This window comes from Carassius gibelio, chromosome A11 (assembly GCF_023724105.1).
Source record: "Carassius gibelio isolate Cgi1373 ecotype wild population from Czech Republic chromosome A11, carGib1.2-hapl.c, whole genome shotgun sequence".
In the NCBI taxonomy this organism is placed as follows: domain Eukaryota; kingdom Metazoa; phylum Chordata; class Actinopteri; order Cypriniformes; family Cyprinidae; genus Carassius; species Carassius gibelio.
Window position 1 is genome coordinate 2,348,136 of NC_068381.1, and position 26,899 is coordinate 2,375,034.

Genomic DNA, 26,899 nt, shown 5'->3' on the forward strand with positions numbered 1-26,899 from the left:
TGTTTACATTTTTTAAAGAATAAAAATGCTAATTTTCTTAGCTGTATATATATATATATATATATATATATATATATATATAGAATAAATATAAGCTGAATTATATTATGAATAATGAATAATATTTTGCATACATTTTTAACAACAAATAGTTGTATTATCTTTAGTTTGGGAACTTTATTATTATTGTTATTATTATCATTATTATTATTATTATTTGTTAGCATTTTTTTTTTTCTTTTTAAATTAGTTTTTTTTTTTAAGTATAAAAATGCTAGTTTTCTTATCCGTAGTTGTGGGCCTTTTTCCGCTTCAAAAATACTTATTTTTAAAATACATTTTTTACATCTAAATTTGCAAGTTGTCTAAGCTGTAAATTTGGGTCATTTGCATTATATATATTTTTTTAATTATTATTTTGCATACATTTTTAAAGTACAAAAATATTCTGATGTATCTGTAGTTGAGGGACAAATGCATTTTACATTTTTGAAAAACATTTTTAAAGGTAAGAATTTACTTTTTGGAAATGTAATTTTGAATGTTTTCTTTAATGGTTAGGTCCCTGATGCAGACGGCTAGTTCGCTGCAGGTGTGTGTGTGTGTGTGTGTGTGTGTGTGTGTGTGACGGACTCACAGTGCACTTGTGTGGTTTCTCTCCAGTGTGTCTGCGCATATGAACCACCAGCATGTACTGCGCTTTAAAGGGCTTCTGCTCGCGTGAACACTCGTCCCAGCGGCACACGAACTCCTTCTTCTCCCCGTGGATGTGTTCGTTATTGATGTGCTGCGAACACACAAACACAACAGCTCACTTTCACTCTCTCAGACGTCTTTTCTCCCTTTGTAATGTCAGGATTGTGTTTAAAGTCTAATTGGCCGAGCCGTTTTCACGAGTCGTGCTAAAAAACTGCACAATTGGCGTCATTTGGATGCAAGACTTGAGAAAATAAAGCAATTTGAGCTTCTTAGGAGTCCATTTGCCCATTGGCCAGTTGAAGAAACAATGCTATCCATCACGAGCGTCTGGTTTCTGAAAGACGGGATTAAGAAAATGTGATGGTGTGTGATCGTGTTTTATAAAGTGTCTCTGGTGACGGATGAGAAACCTCAGATCTAGGAGAGACGCAAGTTTGCAATTTCCAACAAACACAAACAGATTTTAAGGGATTTCTGGGATTGTGCACAAAGCGGCTTCAGAAAGAATCTGTTCGCTTGAGAAAGTCTGGATGTGATTTATCAGATCAAGTCTCTGTATCTGTGCATCTCAAAGGCTGCACGGTATATATATGATAAATATCTTTATATTTATTTACATAAAAATCTCATTTTTTAAAAATAATTTTTACTTTTTGTACAATAATCATTTTATTATTATTATTTTGTAACTTTAATAATCGTTATTTTTTTTTAATTAAATCTGTATTGTGTTCAGAGTCACTTAAAATAAATAGTTCTAAAAATATATAAATTTATAATATTATTTACTGTATAAATTATATTTTCATATATAATATTAATTATAATATTAAAATTATCACAATAACAACTTAAATAATATTTTAATTAAATTTTCTCTCTGTGTGTGTGTGTGTGTGTGTGTGTGTGTGTGTGTGTGTGTATATATATATATATATATATATATATATATATATATATATATATATATATATATAAATAATAATAATTACATTTAATATAATAATTAATATTATTTGTGTGTACACACTACATATATAAACACACTAATGTTGTTGATTTATATTAAATGTTTACATCTATGTGTTTCAAATGCTGCAGGATATTTTATAAATATCTATTAATATTATATATAATATTATGTAATATATATATTATTTTATACATATATATAATAACTTTTTATATATTATGAATTATATTATTATTTTATATACAATATATATAACTATATATTCTGTAATAATATTATAATATGGTTTATATATATATATTTATATATATATATATATATATATATATATATATATTTATTTTTTAAATATTATGCTATACTATTCAACTATTATGCTATAAATTGTATTAAATTATATGTTTAACAAACATAACAATTATTTATTTGCTTGCTAATGAAGTTTTAATTTGTCCAGAGGAGTTTGTCTGGAGTGTGTTCACGACTGACTGCTCTCTGTGAGGGTCTGATGTGCTTTCCTGAGACAGGCTTGATCTATCCCAGCATGCACTTGTTCCTGTGGTGCTTCTGTTGCATTCCAGCCGATCAGTGAAGCAGAAAGAGAGACGGAGAGAAAGAGGCGTCCGTTCCACTGAAACATTCACTCTTTCTGTCTGTTCAGTCACTAGATCACACACTCGTCATCGTCTGTTTACACAACTGATACACACTGATAACGGCTGTTACAAATGTGTGTGTGTGTGTGTTATCAGTGATCCTGAGCAGTTCAGTGTTATATGACATGATGGAAAGATGTGGCCATGATGATGCTCTTTGTGGAGTGTGTGTGTGTGTGTGTGTGTGTGTGGATTGTTTCCAGTTCCTGAATGATTCTGAATATTGAACATACAGAAAAAAAAAATATATCAAAAATACATTATTATATATAAACTTCAGATTTGTTATTATAAGTAATATTATATATTATAGAAACTATATATAATACTTAAAAATCCCAATTCTGGCTTTACATCATTTACTAACATAGAAATTTTGGTTGGAAATGAAAATCCAGCGTTAACTTTTAGTATTTGAAAAACAAAACTGTTTTTGGATTATTATATATAAAATTTGGATTTTTATCAGTATTTAAAAAAAATCTAAATATTATATAATAATTATATATATAATTATATATATATATATATATATATATATATATATATATATATATATATATATATATATATATATATATATAAAATAGTTAATATTATATATTAATTTTATAAATTATGTGTAATATAAAACACACACATACAATAATTTCTTAATGAAAATCAGGCTGAAATTAACCTCAAGTATTTATTATAATTATGGTAATATAATATTAATATAATATTAATACTATATATATATATAACATAGTAAATTGTTTTAGTGTTGACTGACTGTTGAACTGATTCTTTTTAATGAACATACAGTAATTTAACTCTTTATTTCCCATATTTTCCCAGATTTATTTTCTTCTAAAGCTGCTCAGTTCCACATGGACAATTCAGATCATCTGTTGAGACAGATTTACGCTGTGCCCTTTGGGTCACAGGTCAAGAGGTCAGAGTTCAGTGACACCTTGTGCCACTCAGCTGCCACGGCCAAAACTGCCTCGGTAAATTTAGGTAAAAAGACAGGACCACATGGTTCACAAAAACAATGAGAATTTTCTCATAATGCCAAGCTCTAATCTGATTGGTCGGATCCTCATTATAAATGCAGGAGAGGCGGGCTCTTCTTGTCTAAGTGGGCGGTCCTTAGACAGAATAAGTTGGAAAAAATGTTGATGTGTTTAGAACCATAAATCTTGATTCTGAAGGTATTCAGTGCTGACTTGACTCTGTTCCAACTGAGCACAGCTCTGAAACGTTCACCTGTGTCTGCTGTGTGTCACAATATCCCATAACCCCCCCCACACACACACACACACACACACACACACACACACTTACATGCACCAGCTGTTCCTGCGTGTCGTACTCTTTGCTGCAGCCCTCCCAGTGGCAGTTGGTCTCGTACACCACCTCAGCCTCCTGTTTGCAGTCGTCCAAGTCTTCCTTCAGGTCCACTGCGCCGCCCGGATGGTCCTGAGGGGGAACCGCAGAGTTACAGCGTAAACGCTTTTTAGCGGACCGCTTTGTTAGCAAGAGGAAATGGGTCTCACGTGGTATTAATTGCGTAAATTATTTGTAACTGGACTATTACACAAGAGCTCTTCCAATGACAAATTTCCACCTATTGTTAATGAATTTGGAGTATTCTAAATAAGTTAGTTAATTTGCATAAAACACTCGCTAACCATCTACGTATAAAGACTATCCTATCAGCCTTTCTTTTCTTACTCTTTAAATATATTCAACATTCAGTGTCTATGAATAAAATTTAATCTTAACTAATTTACAATAAAACAGAGTATGTGATAATTATATATATTTTTTGTATGTGTGGTTTCAGTTTTCCTATGTTTTTGTACATTTATAATAATTTTTAGTAGAAAATTATTAGTGAATCGTATGTTTGTGAAAACAGACTTCACGACCCAGTGTTTGGGAAGTACAGCAGACGAGAATGTTTTGATTCGTCAATGCCTGTGTGATATTTTTTTGAACAGTTTACATAATATTTAAGCCAAATCTATGCAAATCAAGTCCCAAATAAGAAGCCAATGCATCTAGTATTATATATTGGCAAACCACCCACAGACTAAATCGCTGGCATTGGACATTAATATAACATCATACAGAAGTTCAACACCAACAATGGATAGATGTTAAACTTTGGATGAAAAGTGTTGGTTTGTTGGTTTGAAGTTTCCGCCAACATTGGATAGATTTTGAATTTTGGTTGTAAAATCGTTCTGATGTTAAAACCCAGAGCTGACATGAAGTCGACCTACAATATCGGAAAGACATTGAATTTTGGTTAGCAACGAAAATCGTTTTAATGTCAAAACCCTTGACTTGACTCAATCTCAGCTCCCAAAATAGGAGAGACGTTGAATTTTTGTTGGAAAAGAAAATAAGATTGACGTTAAAAATAAACACTGGTTTGATGTCAACCACCAACATTGGCTTTATGTTAACATTGAACACAAGTTACATTTTGGGTGGAAATGAAAATCAGATGGACGTCAAAATTTTGTATTGGTTTGACGTCAAAACCTAGTGTTGGCCAAACCCTAGCTTTAAACCCTAACCCAACTTCCACCATTAAACAGATGTAGAATTTTGTTTGTAAAAAATCGAATTGATGTTAAAACCCAGAGCTGAACACTGTTGTGAGATGAAAATGAAAGTTACAGATTGGTTGGAATTGGAGATCGGCACCTCCAACAGCAGACAGACGTTACATTTAAGATTGAAAGGTTGGTTTGTTGGATTGAAGTTTCCTCCAACATTGGATATATGTTGAATTTTTTGGGGGAAAAAAATTCGGTTTGATGTCAAAACTCACAGCTGACTTGACGTCAGTTTTAAACATAGGACAGACAATTTTGGATGGAAATAAAAACCTCCAACTTTGGGTTGACATCAAAACCCAGTGTTGGCCAAACCCTAACCCAACTTCCAACATTAAACAGATTTTGAATTTTGGTTGTAGAAATCAGATTGGTGTCAAAACCAAAAGCTGAACGTTGAATAATGTTGTGAAATGAAAATTAAAGTTACATTTTAATACAGTTCTAGGGAAGTCATGGCCTAGTGGTTAGAGAGTTTGACTCCTAACCCTAATGTTGTGGGTTCGAGTCTCGGGCCGGCAATATCATGATTTAGGTGCCTTGAGCAAGGCACCAAACCCCAACTGCTCCCCGTGTGCCACACCATAAATGGCTGCCCACTGCTCTAAGTGTGTGTTCATGGTGTGTGTGTGTGCACTTTGGATGGATTAAATGCAGAGCACGAATTCTGAGTATGTTTGTCACGTCACTTTCACTTTAATTGGAAACGAAAATCGGGTTGACATCAAAATGTAGTATTGGTTGGATGTTACCTCAAACAGCAGACAGATGTTAAATTTAAGATTGAAAGGTTGGTTTGTTGGATTGAAGTTTCCTCCAACATTGGACATATGTTGAATTTTGCTTGGAAACAAAAATCAGTTTGATGTCAAAACCCACAACTGGCTTGACGTCAAGACAGACAATTTTGGTTGGAAATAAAAACCTCCAATTTTGGGTTGATGCCAAACACTCCAACACTGGCTTTACGTTAATTTCTAACATTGAACACGTTCAATTTTGGTTGGAAATTAAAATCAGTTTGATGTCGAAATCCAATGTTGACGTCGACCTCCAAAATGGGACAGATGTAATATTTTGGTTGGAAGTGAAAATTAGGTTGACATCCTAACCCTTACTCAACTTCCAACATTGAGCAGATGTTGAATTTTGATTGTTGGTTGGAAATGAAAATCGGGTTGACGTTTGTTTGTTTCATGATAAGTCGAAAAATGGACAGACGTTTAATTTTGGATGGAATATGTTGGTTTGAAGTTTCCAACAACACTGAACACAAGTAAAATTTTGGTTGGAAATGAAAATCGTGTTGATGTCAAAATGCAGCATTGGTTTAACATAACGTCCAACAGTGGACAGACGTTGAATTCTGATTGGAAATTAAAATAGTTTTGACGTCGAAAGGCAACATTGGCTTGCCGCCAAGCTCCGACAGTGGACAGATGTAAAATTTTGTTTGCCATTGAAAATCGTGAACCTAACGTTGACTTGACGTCAAAAAATGTTGAATTTTGCTTACAAAATACCATGACTTAACCCAACAATATATCAATGTCAGCTGTCGTCACTCTTAAAGTGATACTATTTTCAACCTTTTTTTAATCAATGTCCTTAGATGTTAGCTGCCAATGGACAGACAAACGGCGTGGGAAACGTGTCGTTGTGCTCTATATCAGCACTCCCTGAACACTATTATATTATTTACTTAGCCAGAATCGTAGTAGGAAGACGAAACATTAATTGTGCGCTTGTAGGGACACGTGTGTGGTGTTAAGAGTGATCGGACCGCTGCACTGCTGTGGGTACAGTGCAACACACACACACGGTATGCTGACTACAGCATGTTTATCTCTGCCCCGTGAGCTATCTTCATCAATTCTGTTGGCCCCAAGACGACGCCATCCGCCTTATTCCACATGCATCAAGCACAAACCAGCCTCACCGGCAAGAGCAGCCACAGATTTGTCAAAAGATGAGCCGCGCGAGAGAAGGAGAAAGAGAGGGGGGAAAAAACTCTCAGGTGACAATAACGGCCAGCCAATATTTCATTAAAATGAAGTGCTCTGGCACAGTTTACACGGCCGCGAGAGAAACGCGGTGAGCGAGGGAGTCAGCACGTGTAAAGCTCTTATCAGCTGGAGTTTTTCTTGCGCTGTGCGTGTGAAGAAGGGGGTCAGGGGACGCCGGCGGCTCCCGGGGGCCTCCTGGCCCGTCATTGATCAGTACAGAGTGTTTCAAAGAGTTGTTTTCTGGAATAACAGGACACTTGGGCCATTCGCCGCCTGTTGTTTATTTAAGCTTATCTAGTGAGCTGCCTACTAAGACAGCATTTTAAGGGATCATGGATGATTTCAAGCCAGATTCATCGTCAAGTGTATCTCACAGAGAAAGCATTCCCAGAATGCACTGCTACAACCTCAGAAAAAAAGTATAATATGTAGTCAGTAGATGCTGATTGCCAATAAAAAAAATGCAAATAATAGTTTAATAAATCAAATTAAAATGTAAATTAACATTAATAACAATATTTAAATATACAATACACAAACATTAATGGCTTCATATTTTTATATTAATATAAAAAATATTAAATTATTTTAAAATACACTGCACACACAAACATCCATGTTTCAATATTTTTGCATTAATATAAAATATATTTAATTATTTAAATTTTACATATTAATCTAATAAAGTATATTTAATTTGAATATACACTGTATAATTATAAATATTAATATATTAATATACTAATTCAATACATTACACTTTAATATTAACATTACAGTGCAATAAACTATTTAATCTGCAGTGAGTATTATAATATATTATTATTAATATATATAATAAAATTGTTAAATCTAATTAAAACTGATTTTATTATAATTTATGTATAATATGTATAAATTATTTTTAAATACTACATCAGTGCGCACACAAACATAAATTACATTACATTACATTAACTTATTTATTAATATTATATATATGATAATCCATTCTAATTTACATTAATAATATTTGTGTGTGGATCTTGAGTCTCCTTTTTTTTTGGTTTATTGACTTCTATGATATGATGGAGAAGTCAGCTCACTAGGTTTTGAACTAGTTTCTTACCGGAGAGCAAGGCGACGCAGGTCGCGGCCCGTCCGACTCGGTCTTGACCTTTGACCTCTTGTTGTTCAGTGGGTTTACCGTGCTGCTGACTGCAGAGTCGCCATTTGTGTTCTAAAGAAGGAGGGAAGGAGAGAAAAAAAAGCATAATAATTAATGGTAAAATAATAATTACTATAAATAATAACTGTATAATACCTTTCATAGCTAAATTACTTTTTATTTACAAAAGGTGCTTGTACTACTAATCAATTATTATTATTAGCACTATAAATATAATATTATAATAACGTATAATAACTATTTATTGTAAAATATTTTATTAGAAAAATTATAACTATAAATATATAATATTGAAATATACAAAAATAAATGTTATTAAATAATATGCATTATATAATATTGATTTATTAGTATTATTATTTGCATTGAACCTTTTATACACAAACAAATTATTAATGCATGCTAAAAAATTATATTACTATTAATATTTTAAGTATTGTCATTATTATTATAATTTATTTGTATAGCACCTTTCATACATAATAAATATTACAATATGTATTTATTTATTGCTACTACTAATAAAATTATTTGCACAGCACCTTTTATTAAATAAAATTAATGCATTTAGCAGAAGCTTTTATCCAAAGTGACTTATTCATGCTAACATTTTTTTTACCTAACATGTGTTCCCTGGGAATCGAACCCACAACCTTGCGCCGCTATCGCAATACTCTACCACTTGAACCATGCAAATCGTATTATTATCATTATTTATTTATTTAGCATAGCACATTTTATGCATAAAATAATAAGGCATTCTGAGAAACTAAAAGGCGGCTGATAGTTGTGTGAATGTGGCGGTGGTTAGTTGTGTGTGGTACCCTGGTCTCGGGGTCGCTGGAGGCGGGCGTCTGCAGCGAGGAGAGGCTCAGCGGGGGTCTGCTGGAGAACATGGGAGACGGCTGGAGGATCGGAGGCGTGTGTCCGAACGCACTGAGCCCTCTCTGATGGGACAACAGCTGCTGATACGCCACCGGATTAATGGAGTGTGGGAACGGGAACGACGGACTGCAACACAACAGCAGAGATGGAAACGTGCTGCACGTGACGAAACAAACACATGATGGACACTAGCATTCAAAGGCAGTCGGTACCTGATGCCTCCGACGGACAGGTGTCCATAAGAGCTGCTGGCGGCCGAGCTGGAGCGAGAGTTGTTGATGTAGGCCACCAGAGAGTTGGGCGAGGTGCGGATCATGGTCTGCAGGTCGATGCTGGCGTCTGAGAGCGGAGAGATGGACAGAGCTCGCTTCCGACTCAAGCGCGGCGTCACACGAGGACTGGGAAACCGTGACACTGTCGGGACATCAATTCAAAATCGATTATACTTGCTTAATACATCTTTATCAAGCAATTCATCATTGACAGTTGCCAGGGATTTATAATCAAAATCTAGTCAATATCAATTAATCAAAAAAACGATCAAAACATTACCTTGAATAAAAAGTTATAATATTATTAAAATTGTACAATACAATTATTATACAAATTAAAAGGCCCCTACAGTTTTGTACTACTAGGTTAATATTGTATATCTAATCATTATAATCTAATATTATTTAAAAATAAAAACATTGAAACATATTCATTTAAAATATTAGTTTAAAAATAAAATAATATTTGCAAATAAGAAAGGGTATCAATAAGAGCACAAGACCACGGAAAACAAAATATAATGTACACAGATAGTGAAGATGTCATAACAAACGTTGTGAAAAAAAAGCACCAATCTTTTTCCTCATGTATCATTGCATTTTCTTTTGTCTGTACAATATCTATACAATAAAATATATTAATGCATGATTAATTAATAGATAAAAAGAAGATGACAATACAATTAGATATTATATTTAAATATAAATATTTATTACAAATATTTAAATAATATTTTACAACATTTAAAATATCAAATATATTTTAAAAATAATATTTGCAAATAAGAAAGGGTACAGAATTATATAAAAAAAAATATTTGGGAATATTGTGTGTAAAAAGATTTACTTCCTTAATAAATCCTAATTGTACAATTCATCAATGCAAATTATACTGGATATAAAAAAATCCAGAAAATATCAACCTATCAATAAAAAAAATATATAGAGTATTACTTAATATAAAACACAATTTTATAATATTATAAAAAAAATATATATATAAAATAAAATGTTTATAAAGATAATATAATATATAATAATATTTAATAATTTAACAATTAAAGTGCCCAACACTTACTCATGCTTTGGTGATAATGTGTATAAAAAATATATACATAATATAAAAAAAATATTATTATTTTTATCCCAAATTTACCAGGATATAAACTCAATCAATAATTCTGCTCCATTGATAATGGATTCAATCTGCCAAACGCTAACATGAACACCAGTTTAGCATCCGATCAGGTGATCAATACTTCTGTTGGATTCTCTTTTTCTCACTCAGGAGAATCTCAGCGTGTCATTTCCAGTTTCACCCAACGCTGAGCTATTTTAGGAACCGTGTGTGTGTGTGTGTGTGTGTGTGTGTGTGTGTGTGTGTGTGGAGCACGACTGCATGATCGATGTTCTCACACACCCTCTGTGACTCACGGCTCCGCAGGAAAGAGCCGGACCTCATCAATAAGAGCTCAAGACTGATTCCTGGCCACGGAAAACAAAATTTACTGTACACAGATAGTGAAGATGTCATAACAAACGTTGTGAAAAAAAAGCACAAATCTTTTTCCTCATGTATCATTGCATTTTCTTTTGTCTGTACAATATCTATACAATAAAATATATTAATGCATGATCAATTAATAGATAAAAAGAAGATGACAATACAATAAGATATTATATTTAAATAAATATTTATAAAAAATATTTAAATAATATTTTACAACATTTAAAATATAAAATATTTTAAATAAAAGATTATTTAAATATTTTAAATAAAATATTTGTAATATAAAAATATTAAAAAGAATAAAAATATTATATATGTTTTTAAATAAAATAGTATTTTTCCATGAACAACTCACAACTAAAAAAATTTGTACTAAAAATTTTTATACATAAAATGTTTTACATAAAAAAGGCTCTTTAGTTGGATATTGTGCATAAAAAATAAAGTCAAGATGAATTAATTTGAAACTGAGTTTAAAGTGACTCGCTGTGTAGAAGGCTGAATGGGATTGGTGAAAAAATAAACCGGTTAGATGTGTCTTAATCGTCTCCATCTCGAACTCAGCATGACCTTATTTTGATTTGATTTGGGACAATTAATCCTTCCCAATAAATTACTGTAATTACCCAGATAACAATCAAACTATTGCAGACTTGACTTTGTTTAATGAGGGTAATTTAAAGAACTGATTCTGGCACAAAAAGGAATGTGTGTGAATAATAAGTGCGTGTTTGCTTGTCTACGAATCACGATTGTCCTGGTGACATCAACTGGGATTCGAAACACTTCTGAAAGATACAGTTTTCATCAAATGTCGGCACGGTTTAACCAGACGTCTGATTATTCAGGTAGCCAGCTTGAAAGCTTGTGTACAGGATGTTTCAGATTCATCTGTTTGCTATTTCAGTGGAGAATTACTGAGACAACTGCAGTGAACTCAACAGGTGCAAAGCATTACACTCGGGGAGTGTGTGTGCGTGTGTGTGTGTGTGTGTGTGTGTGTGTGTGTGTGTGATTTGAGGTCATACACAGAGACTCTGGCAACCGGACATCCATAATGATTTCATCACGTGCTGTGCCAACACAAGCAGGATTACACAAATCATTTCTTTGTGTGTGCGTGGACTGGTTCCCCACAGACCGCAGCGCTAATAAATAATCCCTCAGCTTTGTTGCCGTGAGGGTCATTACTCTTAGCATGAGCTAATGGTTTGCTGTCATGTTCAGGCAATGGTCGGAGCTCCTAACACATCTTTAGCGCTAAGAGCCGCCTCAGGACCCAAATCCAGAGAGAACGGATGCTAAAAATACAAAAGACCAAGAAAAGCAAACAGAAAACTCACAACGTCAATGTCTTATTGGAGTCTTTTGGAGCTACTGATCTGTGACTGAATGGGAATTTGTCTTAATGGCTGAACGTATCGAGAGCGCTCGGCGATGGCAGTGACATTTGTCTCTGTTACACCTTTACCTCAGCGGAAATGAATTTATTAACATGATCTCGCCACCCCATAGAGGACAGATCTGCTTTCAGATACATACTACACACATTTGAGAATGTAGTAAACCAAAGAATTTCGTTTCGATGCCATGCACCTGACGTTCGCATTTAGCTACATTCATGTGAACAAATGCGAGTTTTTGGAGGTGACATTGCCCAAACTTCACTAAATTTGGCACACATGCAAACTATGACAATGTGAGACCGCACACCAAATTTGAGGAATTTCCACCAATAGATGGCGCTATAACTGAAAAAAATACAAAATAGTAACTGCGATCTTTATAATTGTCAATTTTGGTAATGCCCTTCATTTTAAAATCTGTTTGGACCAAATGGTTGCTGCTAGCTGCAATGTTTTTGATGCTTACAGTAACTTTGGTTGATTTAGTATTTATACAGTTAATGCACCTTTGGGTATTTTGAGTTAATCATGACTAAATGGCATACAACCATGGAAAATGGGTGCTTTAAATTTAGAAGTAGCTTGTACAAACTTCTAACTGGCCATGCTTAACTTAAATTTCTCTTTTTTCTCTTTCCCAGAGGATAGAACTGCTTTCAGATGCATATTGCACCTATCTGAGTTTGTTGTAAGCCATATAATTGAGTTTCAATTCCACGCACCAAGCGTTTGCATGTAGCTAAATTCTTATGAACAAATTCAAGTTTTAGGAAGTGATTATGTCCAAATTTCACCAAATTTGGCACATATGCACACCAGGACAATCTGAGATTGCGCACCAAATTTGAGCAATTTCCACCAATGGGTGGCGCTATAACTGAAAAAAAAAGAATCCTCAATACTGTAGCTGTAATCAGGTTTAACCCAAAATATAGCACAAAAACAACTGCATCCATAACATCCACAGCACTTCAAGCTGAATTTTGCCAACTGTGTTATTGTTCTTCACTTTCGTAATCTGTGGATCTAATGATTACTAATAATTGCAATATTTTTTTGATGGTTACACCAACTCTGGCTGCTCCATTGTTTGTACAGTTAGTGTACCTTTGGGTAGTTTGGGATTATCGTGACTAAATGGCATATAACCATGGAAAATGAGCTGTTTTAAACTCCAAAGTTACCTTTACAACCTTCTAAATGGCTTTGCTTGACTTTCATATTTCTCATTCTGTTTCTGTCTGTCTTAGTTACTGACTCACACTGTTTCCCAACACACTCAACCATCAGCATTCAAACACATCTGTGTAAAAGCTGTCGGGAAGCATCAGCGGCTCCGGACAGGACGCAGATCAAAGCCAGACGCAGTTAGCTCAACTAAATGAGCTATTCATTCATGTTGCTTCAGCAAAGCCCGAGATCTGCACGCACACACGCCTGGACGTCACGCTGAAGAGCGAGAGCAGGCCGAGAGTGTTTGTTTTTCAGCTCTGATTGTTTGAATGAGACGAATGTTTGTTCTATAGAAAGCAGAAGACATACTCTGTATCACCATGTGTTTGTTTGAAATAACACCTCTGTCTCTCTGTGGAATATTACTCACGGCAGCTCGTCATGGTATTTTTACGTAGAACAGCAAAGAACGGTGATAAACACAGAAGAGACCATTAAATAAACACAACATAATCCACCTGGTAATACTGCGATGCTTCAGTAACTCTGATTCAGATGCAGAGAAATTCCAAAAGCAATAAATCAATGATTGTGATAGCTTGACATGTTCTTTTGAATACCTCTGACTTACCAGGCGTGAAGTGATGAGTAATTTGTCCGTTCACACTGAACATGACACGGCATAATTACAGCCAGTCAGAACAGATTTGATGATTAATGTTTAATAAGGAGCCAGATTTTGGACCATTGAGATGTCGCAGGGTGGAGCTATCCAGGGAAATATGCATAAATAGAAATCAAGCAATCAACTAAATGCCCCGTCACTTATTACTTGATTGGTTAAGGCAAAATACTCCGTTTATTTTGATGAACTTTTATTCCCAGCTTCATCATCTTGAACTCTACGCCTTGTTTTACTAAACGTACAGTTGTGAATAATGAAGAACTAATCTGTTTGTCCTAACCAGGGTTTTTATAGTTAACTAAAACCATAAAAAATATCACTTGAAACTAACTAAAATCCAAAAACAATATTTCAGCTAGTTGTCAAAGCAATATTTCTTATTCTCCTTTAGTTTAACTTAATGGAACTAAAATAACAAAAACCTAAACTGAAATAAAAACTATAGACATATATTGTTCATAGTAAAATAAAAAATCATAAACATGTCGAAAAACACAATAAAAATTATCCAGAATATTAATAATGAAATAAAATTAATAAAAACTATATAGATATATTTTAAAAAATGACAAGACATAACAAAATTATTATAACTAACTCAAATTAAAATGAAAACAGAAAATAAAAAAATTTAAACTAATTCAGAATATTATTAAAAACTGTAAATGTACTATTACTAGAAGTAATTCTTTTCAAGCTTAAGAAATAAAAACTAATACTGAAATAAAATGAATAAAAACTAAATAGATATATTTTAAAAACTTATAAAATTACAAAAACACAAAAAATCGTTATTACTTTAACAAAAACTAAAATGAAAATAGAAAATATAAAAATAAAAACAAATTCTAAATATGAATAAAAATGCTAACAGTGCTAGTACTATTTTTACTTTTATTTAAGCTTACAAATAAAATAACTAAAACTAATATTGATATAAAAATGAATAAAAAATATGAACTAAAAAAACACAAAATCTAATAAAAAACACTAAAATTTAACTAAAGTTAAAATGAAAACAGAAAATATACAAATAAAAACTAATTCAAAATATGAATAAAAAACGCTACCAGAACTAGTACTAATTTTTATTTAAGCTTAAAAATAAAATAACTAAAACTAAAATTGATATAAAAATGAATAAAACTATTAAAATTAAAAAAAAAATCTCAACAAAATTACTAAAACTTAACCTAAATTAAGATGAAAACTGAAAATTTCAAAACGAATTCAGAATATTACAAATATCTCAATGATATTAAAACGACACTGGTCCTAACAACAAACTTCCTGTTTAAGGTGATTCAGGAACCACTAAATGACAGAATGTTTCCTTCGAGAGGAGAAATAACATGTGTGGAGCGTCCCGGGCAGCTGCGAGTGGACCCTGAAAATTTCTTTATTTTACTCTCAGCTGGTGTAAGAATCCGAGACAAATCTGTGTTTAAAAAGCCCCCTGAACCAGACAGTAACACAACAAACATCATGCATTTCAGCAGTTGTGCAGACAAACTCCTGTGTGTGTGTCTCTGGGACTCACCGTCCACCGGAGTGAAGTATTCGGGCAGGTGAGCGGCTCCGGCCCCCTGCATCAGCAGCTCTCCGTACGGGGTCCGGTGGCCCGTCATCAGGTGGTAATAGTCTGCAGGGGTCGCACCGGGGGGCGGAGGGGGCAAACCGAACAAACCTCGCTCCTTCAGGTGCTCGTGAGCCACTGAGAGAGAGAAGAGAGAGTCAACGAGCCATATTCACCACAACACGACTAAATCTTAGGATAATCATAAACTTTGAGCTCATTAACATAGGACCCGCCCACATTTGCATTTAGAAACAGATGAAAACAGTGTATGTAGAGCAGTATTATTTTAATATTATTTATAAACCATTATAATATTATATTCTATTATATAGCATTTTTTTTTAAGTTTAAATTTTATTATGTGTTTTTGTTATTTTTATTTTTGTTTACCTTTTTAAAATAATTAATATTAGTTAATTAATACTAATTAATATTAGTTTTAGTAATTTTAGTACTATTTTTAGCATTTCATATTTTTTGTAGTTAGTATTTTAGTATTTTCTTATATATTTATTTAGTTATTTTAGTCTAAAACTGAATAACCTAACTTAATGTACTAAAATAACTCAAACTAAAATAAAATAAAAATAATAGAAATATTTTTTTAAAACGAAATTAAAAGTTAAAAAAAATTCTTAACTTACTAAAACTTAAATAGAAAATATATAAATAAAAATGAATTTAAAATATTTATAAAAAATATATAATAATAAAAAACTAATTCATAAAAATAAAAAAATATCTCCAGCACCTCTTAGTAAGTTTGTTGCGTGCTTTTATTTAAGTTTTAGTTGTAATTTTTAGTACAAAAAAAAATAAAAATAAATAATACAAATAAAAATAGCAACGTTGTACTACCCCAAAAAAAAACAAAAAAACATTTCAATTACCAAAAACAATTTTTAACAGTTTTAGTTGAGAACCCTGATGCATGGTCAGCGAATCAGAGCAGACATCATTTGCATATAATAACATAGTCTTAAAGGTGCAGTAAAAAAATATCCTGCTAAATAAATATAGTGGAAAATGATCATTAAAAAGTAAATTATGACTGTTTTTGGAACAAGAAACAATAACTAGCATTATAAGTGAAGTTTTACAGACGAGTGGTCAAGGGACCTCCAGTAAAAACATGTTGACATCTGCATCTACTAAACATCTTATAAAAGTGTCAGCAGCAATTTAAGTTTAATGCTGAAGAACAGATTACAAGCATTACGACACAAATACGTTCCATGTAAGCATGCAATGCACTGTTAGTGTGCAATATAACGCCTTATGAGCATTACCCAGAATGCACTGGGCACAAAACCATCTCTTATTAAAAAGACATGTATCCGTCTCTCCTTCAGAAATAACTCTGCGTGCCAAAGAACACAACCAAAGAGCGTCTCGGATTCTCTTCCAAAGCCTTTCATTTCTATGCATTCGGTCTTAAAAAACAAATACGCTTTTAACGCAGGAGCCAGTGCTGAATCGGGTCTGAAAGCGGGTCAGAAAGCGGGTCAGATGCGTCTGGAAAGTGTTCAAGGTCTACCCACAGGAACTCAAATAGCCCCATTTCTCTTTCTGGTGGCTGTTTTACGTCTTTATCGCTGTCGGGATCTCCTGCGCGCTGCTTATTTGAGTTTAAAGGTGCAAACACATTACGGCTGACAGACTGTGAAGCGTGATTTATACGCGACTCCGTCCGCTCGCCAGACGCCTGTAATTGTGTTTCAGCTCTGAGGAGAGGCCTGGGATGGATTTCGGGAATTCTGCGCAGTATTTGTTTCCAGAGCGTCCCTCGAAGGGCAGATCGCAGGACGGGGGAGTTTCACATGTTTGACAGTTCACCGCGATGTGGCCGAACCCGAATATACACACGTCACACATACTCCAAACTAAACAGAGGCATTCAACGTAACAATCATTACAAGTGAAGTTTTGAGATGTGAAATGCTGTAAAATTGTGAAAAAATATTATAATTTAAAACAGCTGTTTTCTGTGTGAATCTGTGTTAAACTATAATTTATTTCTGTGATGCTCCGCTGTATTTTCAGCATCATTCCTCCAGTCTTCAGTGTCACATGATCTTCAGAAATCATGAAAATATCCTGATTATTAGAAACATTTCTGATTATTATCAATGTTGAACAAGGTTGTGCTGCACAGTATTTTTGTGGAGACTGTGATGCATTTTGTTTTTTATTTTGTGATGTATAAATAGTTCAAAAGAATTTTTTTTGTAACATTATAAATGTCTTTATTGACATATTGACTTTCTTTTGAGCAATTTAAAGCGGCCTTGATAAATAAATATTTATAATTTATTTTTTCTGTCTTTTTTTTTTTTAATGGCAGTGCTTTGACTTCAGAAACAATTTGCTAATAAATAAATACAAATTGTAAATGAAGAAAAACATTTTTTTTGTCATTTTAAATTATGAGGAGAGTGACAAGTTCAAAGTTTAATAATACATTTTTTTTAATAACTTTAATAATAAAGTTAGTAATAATTAGCAAATAAATAAATACAAATTTGAAAAAAAAATTAAAAGGTTAAATCCACTGCTGACACTTATTAACAATAAATAATAATAATAATATTAATAAAGTTAGAAGTTAGAAATAATTGCAAATTAATAAATAATAGTATGTTTACAGTAGTTGTTTAAATATAATAACTAAAACATTGCAACAAAAATGAATGTTACACGTTTTAGAAATATTTTAGTACTTATGTTTTATTTTATATTAATTGAAACACTTAAACACTCTTTTTCAGAGGATCAGATTTATTTTTCTCCTAAAATGTTAATTTGCAATCACAATTTTTAATCAGAAAAATTGCAATTACATAAAAATATATATTCAAAATAAAATTTATATTATTCTTATTTTTTTATAATTTATTAATATGTATTAATTGTTATTATTACTAAAGTAAATATACATTTTCTTAAAACAAAAAAGAAAAAAATATCACTAATAAAGTATAATTTAGTAATATTTCTCCTGCAAAAAGCTGTGATTTTTAAAGACAGAGGCTGAGGTGCTGGAGTGTGACTGACCGTCGGCTGGACTCAGTCCTCGTGCGGCTGAGATCATGGAGAGCGTTGGGCTGCTGTGAGCCGAGCGAAGGTAATGCTCCACGTGTGGAGAGATGTAGGTGTGCGGCGGGAGGAAGCTGGACTCGCTCGCTCCCGGAGACAGACGGATCAGAGAGATGTCGGAGATCAGCGGACTGCTTCCCAAACCTGCAGCGCTGGACACAAACACAACACTGACACCATCACAAACCCTGCTTCTGCTTGTGTATATATATACATATACAGTATACGCACTATTCAGGAAAAACCCTTCTAATAACAATTGTGATTACGATGCTAAACAATGTATCAATTCATATTTTAGAGCCAGATTGATATATAATCATAAACTTTTGGCCAAATCGTGCAGCCTAAATTACATTTTAAATTGTAATAATTAATTTTATCTGAAAAAATGCAATTAGATTTTAATTTGCAACTAATAAAAAGTAAATTATTAATTTTATAATTTATAATTATAAATGTATTATATATATATATATATATATATATATATATATATATACACAAAATTATTTATAAATTGCAATGTAAGTTAATTTTACACATTTTAGAAATGTTTTAATTCTTATTTTAATAAAAAAATGTGCATTTCCTTCAGATTTTTCTTCTAAAAAGTTGAATTGTAATCACAATCTTTGTCAGAAAAATGCAATTAGATTTCAATCGCATTTATAAATTGTGTTAGAAAAAAAACAATTAAACAAAAATAATTATTGTTACTGCTAAATAAAAATTACAAAAATTCTAAATAAAAGCAAAAATAAATATAACTAAATATTATTACATATATATATATTTCACTGTAACATCAAATTAAAACAATAAAACATTTTTTTTTTACTGATAACTGTACAATTATAATACAAATATATATGGTTCATTTTTAAAAGTTAAACCTCACAAAGCCTTTAAAGCTTTGGGAAAGATGGTTGTTGCATGTTACGTCCCAAAAGCACCCTGAAAGCTGCAATGCATATCTTAATGTAATTACATCTTATAAACGGAGCAGCTGTAGTGAGCGAGATATTATCTGGAGGAACATGAAGCTGTGAGATGATGATGTGCTGGACTCAGCAGATCTGAAACATCTCTCACACAGAGCGGCTCGGTTCGGAGAGTGTGTCATAACTAATATTCCTGAGCTCTGAGCTCTGAGGTGTGATGGGAAAGGCCGAACTCTCGAACACAATCCAGAGCAGCCTTTCTTTCCATCCCTCCTTCAAGGAAACCTCTGCGCTGGAGCTGAGGATCATTTTTCTTGTTTTATTCGTCGGATGCATTTCGTTTTAAGCTCTTGATGATTTCGAATGATTCCCAGACGGGACAATAAAGCCGTGGGATATTCGTTCGGCTGAAGAGTCTCCCTCAGTTTCAAGCTCTTGACACACAATCTACAGGATGTTGATGACATTTAAAACCATTAAAAAAAAATTAATAATAATAATAATAATATATATATATATATATATATATATATATATAATTTTTTTTAATCATTATAAAATAATTTAATATATAATAAAACATATTATATAATAAAAAGTGTATTTTACCTTATATTATAGCTTTCAACAAAAACAAATATAAGCATTTTTTTTTTACGATAATAAAAAATTAAATATATAACTGAATATATCATAAAAAGTTTTTTTTAATAAAAACTAAACAAACAAATTTGAAGCATGCTTTGTTTTTTGCTCTTAAAATATTATTTTAGTAATAAATTAATACAAATAAAACACTTAATAAATAAAAATTTTAATAAATGTTACAAATATTTTAAACCAATTTTTATTGTATTTAAATCGAAACATTAAATTTTTTTTAATTCAGATTACATTTAATATTTTTTGAGGACCAAATTTTGTCCTAAAATTTACATGTTAGAAATATTATAATAGCTATTATTTTATTTTAATTTAAACACTTGAAAAAATCATTTGAAAATAAAAAAATAAAAATAATTTTCTTAAACAAAAAATCTGAATTTTTTCCTCTAAAATTCACATTTAATTAAATCTTTTAACAATTACTTTTTTTATTTTAATTAAAACTTTTAAAAAATTACATTCGGACAAGATTAGATATTTTAAGAAGATCAGATTTTTCTCTTAAAATTCCTTCGAAGAAATAAATAAACACAAATGAATCAATAGATGTCACCTGACCAAATCTGTTCCCTGTTTAATCTCACCGGTGTCTTTCCAATGCATTTAATTCCATCGGTCCATTGCCAATATCTGTTTAGCAAGTTATTGAAGTTTTCCACTCACTTTAATGACAAGAACATCAAAACAACTACAGTGTGGTTCAACTACAGTGATGTCATCAGATTCAAAAACTTCTCGTTCTTCTCAAATAAACCTCACAAACTGAAAACAGTGAGCGTGTATGTATATCAGACATATGCATATTAATAACGGCGTGTCTCACATGCACACTACACATAAAACATCTCAGTTTCAAACAATAGACACACAGCCCGGGCGGTGCTTAAATAAGTAATGCAATATTCAGATTTAACACGCTTAGCCTGTGGAGTGATTCTCATTTTCATAGCAAGAACAACAAAGAGCGTTCTGCACCAGGGGATTATGGGACCTCGCAAGCTGCCCCTTTCACACCTCCACCCTCCTACAGAGAGCAGGGGCTTAAGGCTCCCAGAATGCAGTGGGGTAACGGAGCTGATGGACAGTCGGAGCCAGGATCCTGAGGCTCCTCTCAGAGAGAGATGTTCACTGTATAACCGTCATTCATGTACACACTGGGACAGGAGCAAACAGAAATTACATTAAAAATATATATATATTATTGTGTTATAATTTTTTACATTAAATAATTTATATAATGAAAAATTTCAACCATGTTTTGTATAAAAAAAAATATTTTTAATACATTAAAAATTTTATATTTATTATGTAAAGTTTCTTATTTAATAAAAGCTTTATTTCTAGCTTTATATGCAGACACACATGCAAAATGTTGTTTTTATGATTATAAACTATATTATTATCGTAATTTAACTTTTATATTTTCTTATTTTTTTTAGAAAAATCATTATATAAATATAAATATTTATAATAAAAAATGTAAACTTTTTTATATTACTTTAATTAATACATTTTAAATTTTCTCATTACATTTTTTAAATATCTAATTTATTTCCTTTTTCTTAATAAAACTATTTTTGCAATCATTATATGTTATGATATGAAATATATATAGTTTCTACACATATTAAAATATAAAATATTTTAAAAAGAGAATAAATATATATATATACACACACATTTTTATTTTTCTATTTTAAATAGTTTACATTTTAACATGTGTAAAATAATTAAAAATGGAGAATAAAAATAATAATCAAAACACTTCTGTTCTGAAATATTGCTTTAATGCTTTAATTGTTAAAATATTGTTTTAATTTATTTTGTTTTTTAAACGAATCAATTTAAAAATTATATATATATATATATGTATATATATGTATATATATATATATATATATATATATATATATATATATTATAAATTGCTATAAGAAACTGTTACACATTTTAGAATTATATTTTATTTTAATTAAAGTGATCAGAATTTGGGTAACACTACAAAATGAGCACTGAATCAGCTAAAGAAAGTGTTTCTGGACACAGGACTGCACTGCCACCCTAATATTTTGGATTGACACATTCACTTTTTTGTGCATGGATTTGATTAGCACCTTTGGATAAAGACGTTAGCAAATACCTGTTATCTTCCCGTCATAACCGAGAGAAAGCACAATCACAGCACATAAATACACACTCATTTCCTCTATTAATCTGCCACAGTATTGTCCCGGGTAATAAAAGCATCAGATGAGTGCAGCGTTTCTATTGTTCAGCAGCGAGACAGTGTTTGACTCCCGTCACGAGGCTGTTGTTTCTGTGGAGGAGCAGATGGGCAGAGCACCTGTTTCCAGGTCGTGCCAGGCTGTCAGGTGCCCACGTGTTGGCATTATCTGAGCTCTTTTGGTGATAGAGACACGCACGTTCGCTTTAACACCCATTCACACACACCACAGGAGTCCAGAGCATCTCAAACAGAGGCACTCTACAGCAATCCTGAGGAAAAGAGCACAGAGATCTCAGAGGTCTCAGAACGAGACACCGAAGATACTGTACGATGATCTGAGCTGCTAGACGTGCGTCTGAAAGCATTATACTCTTACAGTATGAATGAATATTGATGCATTTCGTTCTGTTTTTCTGCTCAACATTTGCTGCTACAAATAAAGTACATAAAAGCAATAAAACATTTAAGTAATATGTAATATTTTTCATTTATACATTTATACATTTATACATAGCAAATGCAATACATAATTAAAAGAAATTGTAAATTTCATTATATATATATGTGTGTGTGTGTGTAAAGTTAAAAATGATTTTTTTAAAATATATGTATACATGCAAAAATATGCATTCAGTGTGAAATACATGATATTAAAATGTTTCAAAATAATAAGAAAAATATGCATACACTATTTAAATAACTTAATGAATGATTCTTAAAGTTATAGATAAATAAATAAATACATGCCATTTAGAGAAGAGAAAATCTGTATAAATAATAATTTACGTAGAAAACGTAAAAATGTGTAAATATAAAATGTCTACATTTCAGTATAAGCGTGAGAACAGATAAACATTTATTCATAACAATTAACAGCTGAATGACTTAAATAAAGACCTTTTTTATTTCATAAAAATAACCATATTTCCTATATATATATATATATATATATATATATATATTTATATATATATATATATATATATATATATATATATTGATTATGTCTGTTACGTTCATGGACTTTCTGTTCCCTTATTTGGTCATCTTCCCTTTCTTGTTTTGTTAATTGATTGATCCCCACCTGTCTCCAGTTCCCTGATTACCTCCTGTGTGTTTAAATACCCTGTCTGTTCAGTTCTTCCTCGTCTGTGATTAAGTTAAGGTTATGATGTTAATGTGTTGTATAGTGTCTGTTAGCTCCTTTGATGTTCAGTAAACTCCTCTGCTTTATTTCTAGGCTAGCAAACACCCAACTGTAACAAAGTATATGTTCACAGTATGTGTAAGCATCTGAAATCTACTGTACACTAATGTACTAGTGGCAGTATCTCTCTGTGTGTGTGTGTGTGTGTGTGTGTGTGTGTGTGCGCGGTGATGAATAGTTCTATGACAGGAACTCGTCTCTACCTGGGGGCTGATACTCTGATTTAGATAAATCACATTTCTGCCAGAGAGCCATATCACACATACACACACACACAGTCTCCAAACTCTCACAGAGCAAACAACACTTCCATACTTCCTCGCAAACAATCACAAGCACAAGACAGCGACCTCCACACCGACACTGCTCTAGATGACTGATGACGCATGATTTCAGTCTCACACCTGAACCAGTTCAACCAACATTTGTGATGAGAAAATCACAAATCAGACATAATCACAGCTGTGCTGAAGAATACCTTGTTTATTTGCAACTACATGTCTTAAAACTTTGAATCTTGTTTAAAGGATCAGTCTCTCTCTCTCTATATATTTATTTTAAAATAACATACATTATATTTACCACATTATTAATATATAAATCATAGTCCAACTTTGTCTACAAGCTTTCAGTCGATCACCACAGAACTTAGCTTAAACGTGTTCCTCAGTTTGTAAAAAACTGAATAAACTCAGCATTTAAAAGCATGTTGGCAGTGCTGCACACTTCCCAGCTGGACTTCCACTGTAAGTGCATTACTGTTAACATGTTTCTTGTTTTTACAAACTCAAGAACTACTGGACAAAACCACAAATGCAAAGAATTCCCTTGAACCAAAGACACTCTTTGTCCCGCGTGCAGCATCGGAGCAGAGGAAGTGTCCTGTCGTCTCGCCGGAAGCTTTCTGAGACGCTCTTGGACGAGAAGCGACGCTGACAAGTGGGAGGTTTGTTGGGAAGAGTCTTGGGAGAATTCCCACGGCGCTCCAGATGAATCGCACCGTCCGTTGTCACTTCGGCCAATTCTGGAAAAAAAGCTATCTTTTCTCCTGCTCACTTTGTCAAACGAAGGAAGAAAAAAAATGAAGAACGAAAACAAGATATCCATTGGGAAGCTTCCTACGGCTGCTCTGCTGACAGCTCTGACAAAATAACCAGCGCCCTCATTATTTTATATGCAAACAATGATAAAACGAACTGTATGGAGATGTCATGTTAGACTATCAGCTCGGAGACCCTTGACATGCCTCCCTGCGACTGTAACAAAGTGTCCCGGCTTGCCACGGGCGACACCGCGCTTAATTTGCTGCACAATGTCCCTGTAATTAGATGAATTTGGCTCAGGCAGAGGAAAAGACAGCCAGATCAAGGTCTTGATGAATTAGGGGTCCACTGTCAAGATCAAATCACATTAATCAAGGCGAGCGAGTGTTGAGACAGCTAGTCTCCCCCCAACAAGGCTCTATGTGTGATGAATAGGCTAGCTGCTAGCGGGCCGACCGAATGTATCACCATCAAAATCTGTGAATTTAAATGTAACAACGCTACTTCCAGAATTCTATTGATTTATTCTGCTCTTTTAAGATAAACCATCCTTCGAGCCTCCAGACCCCGTTTCAAAAAAGACAAGGAGGAGGAAAAACTCTGTGGTGTTGTATTTAAGGAAAAACAAACAAAGTGCAACTTCAGAAACTAGCGCGGCCCACTTTATGTTCTGTTTCTACAATACCACCGCTGCTGTTGATCTGCTGGAGAATTCATGCGGGACGCGTGAAGCTCTGAAGGTCTGAAGGTTAACCTACATTACTGCCACGGCTCTACACATCTGAACCAGAGGATGCTGGGAGAACCGAAGACCATCGTTGTTTGGGGAGACATGACTAAACCCTCAGGAAAGCATATTGATGTTAGATGCTGACGTCGCCTTATTCTCAAATCTCTCCTCTATGGAGTTTCAGAACAGATCTCAACGAGGTACTCAGCTTTTTTCCATCAAAGTTTGTTATCAAAAGTCAGAGATCTCAGTATGAACTCAATTATTTCTCATCAAATTCTCCAATGCTCTCAACCAAAGTCTTGTTATTAGTCAGAAATCTCAAAACTGATGCTGAAATGAAACAGAACTAAAAAAACGCCATGAAACATTATGAACTCATTATGAAGGATTTTCTCATCATGTTCTCATCAAGATCAAATGATCTGAGCTGTTTTGAATGTGATTTATATCAAGAGTTGTTTTATTAAGGAAGTTAAGGAGAAACATATGGGACACAAATGAAACAAATATGAAAACCCAATGAAGTATTCTAATTCTCACATTGCTCTCACGTTTCAAGATGCCAAATCAAGAGTCAGACATCTTAGTATAAACTCAATAATTTCTCATCAAATTCTCAAATTAGCACATCGTTCTGTATCAATAATTCAGAGATCTTAATTTCAGTTCAATCGTTTCTCATCAAATTCTCAAATTAACACATTGTTTTGTACTGATAATTCAGAGATCTCAATTCCAGCTCAATTGTTTCTCATCAAACTCTCAAATCAACACAGCGTTTTGTACCGAGAATTCTGAGATCTCAATTTCAGCTCAATCGTTTCTCATCAAATTCTCAAATCAATACATCGTTTTGTACCGATAATTCAGAGATCTCAATTTCAGCTCAATCGTTTCTCATCAAATTTTGAAATCAACACATCGTTTTGTACCGATAATTCAGAGATCTCAATTTCAGTTCAATCGTTTCGCATCAAATTCTCAAATCAATACATCATTTTGTACCGATAATTCAGAGATCTCAATTTCAGCTCAATCGTTTCTCATCAAATTTTGAAATTAACACATCGTTTTGTACCGATAATTTAGAGATCTCAATTTCAGCTCAATCGTTTCTCATCAAATTCTCAAATTAACACATCGTTTTGTACCAATAATTCAGAGATCTTAATTTCAGTTCAATCGTTTCTCATCAAATTCTCAAATTAACACAGTGTCTTGTACCGATAATTTAGAGATCTCAATTTCAGCTCAATCGTTTCTCATCAAATTATCAAATCAACACAGCGTTTTGTACCAATAATTCAGAGATCTCAATTTCAGCTCAATCGTTTCTCATCAAATTTTGAAATTAAC

The 26,899-nt window shown here is 32.7% G+C and overlaps 1 protein-coding gene across 2 annotated transcripts in view; it reads right to left on the reverse strand.

Moving 5' to 3' along the window:
* Window positions 1-26,899, reverse strand: part of LOC128021966 (zinc finger protein GLI2-like) — a 77,911-nt gene that overhangs the window by 9,099 nt on the left and 41,913 nt on the right. For both annotated transcript variants that reach the window (XM_052609076.1, XM_052609077.1), the window contains exons 4-10: window positions 18,682-18,875; window positions 15,589-15,762; window positions 9,215-9,416; window positions 8,942-9,128; window positions 8,058-8,168; window positions 3,658-3,792; window positions 638-787 (exon numbers count right to left, since the gene is read on the reverse strand). In XM_052609076.1, coding sequence (XP_052465036.1) covers window positions 638-787; window positions 3,658-3,792; window positions 8,058-8,168; window positions 8,942-9,128; window positions 9,215-9,416; window positions 15,589-15,762; window positions 18,682-18,875 — 1,153 coding nt within the window. The remainder of the gene's footprint in view (window positions 1-637; window positions 788-3,657; window positions 3,793-8,057; window positions 8,169-8,941; window positions 9,129-9,214; window positions 9,417-15,588; window positions 15,763-18,681; window positions 18,876-26,899) is intronic.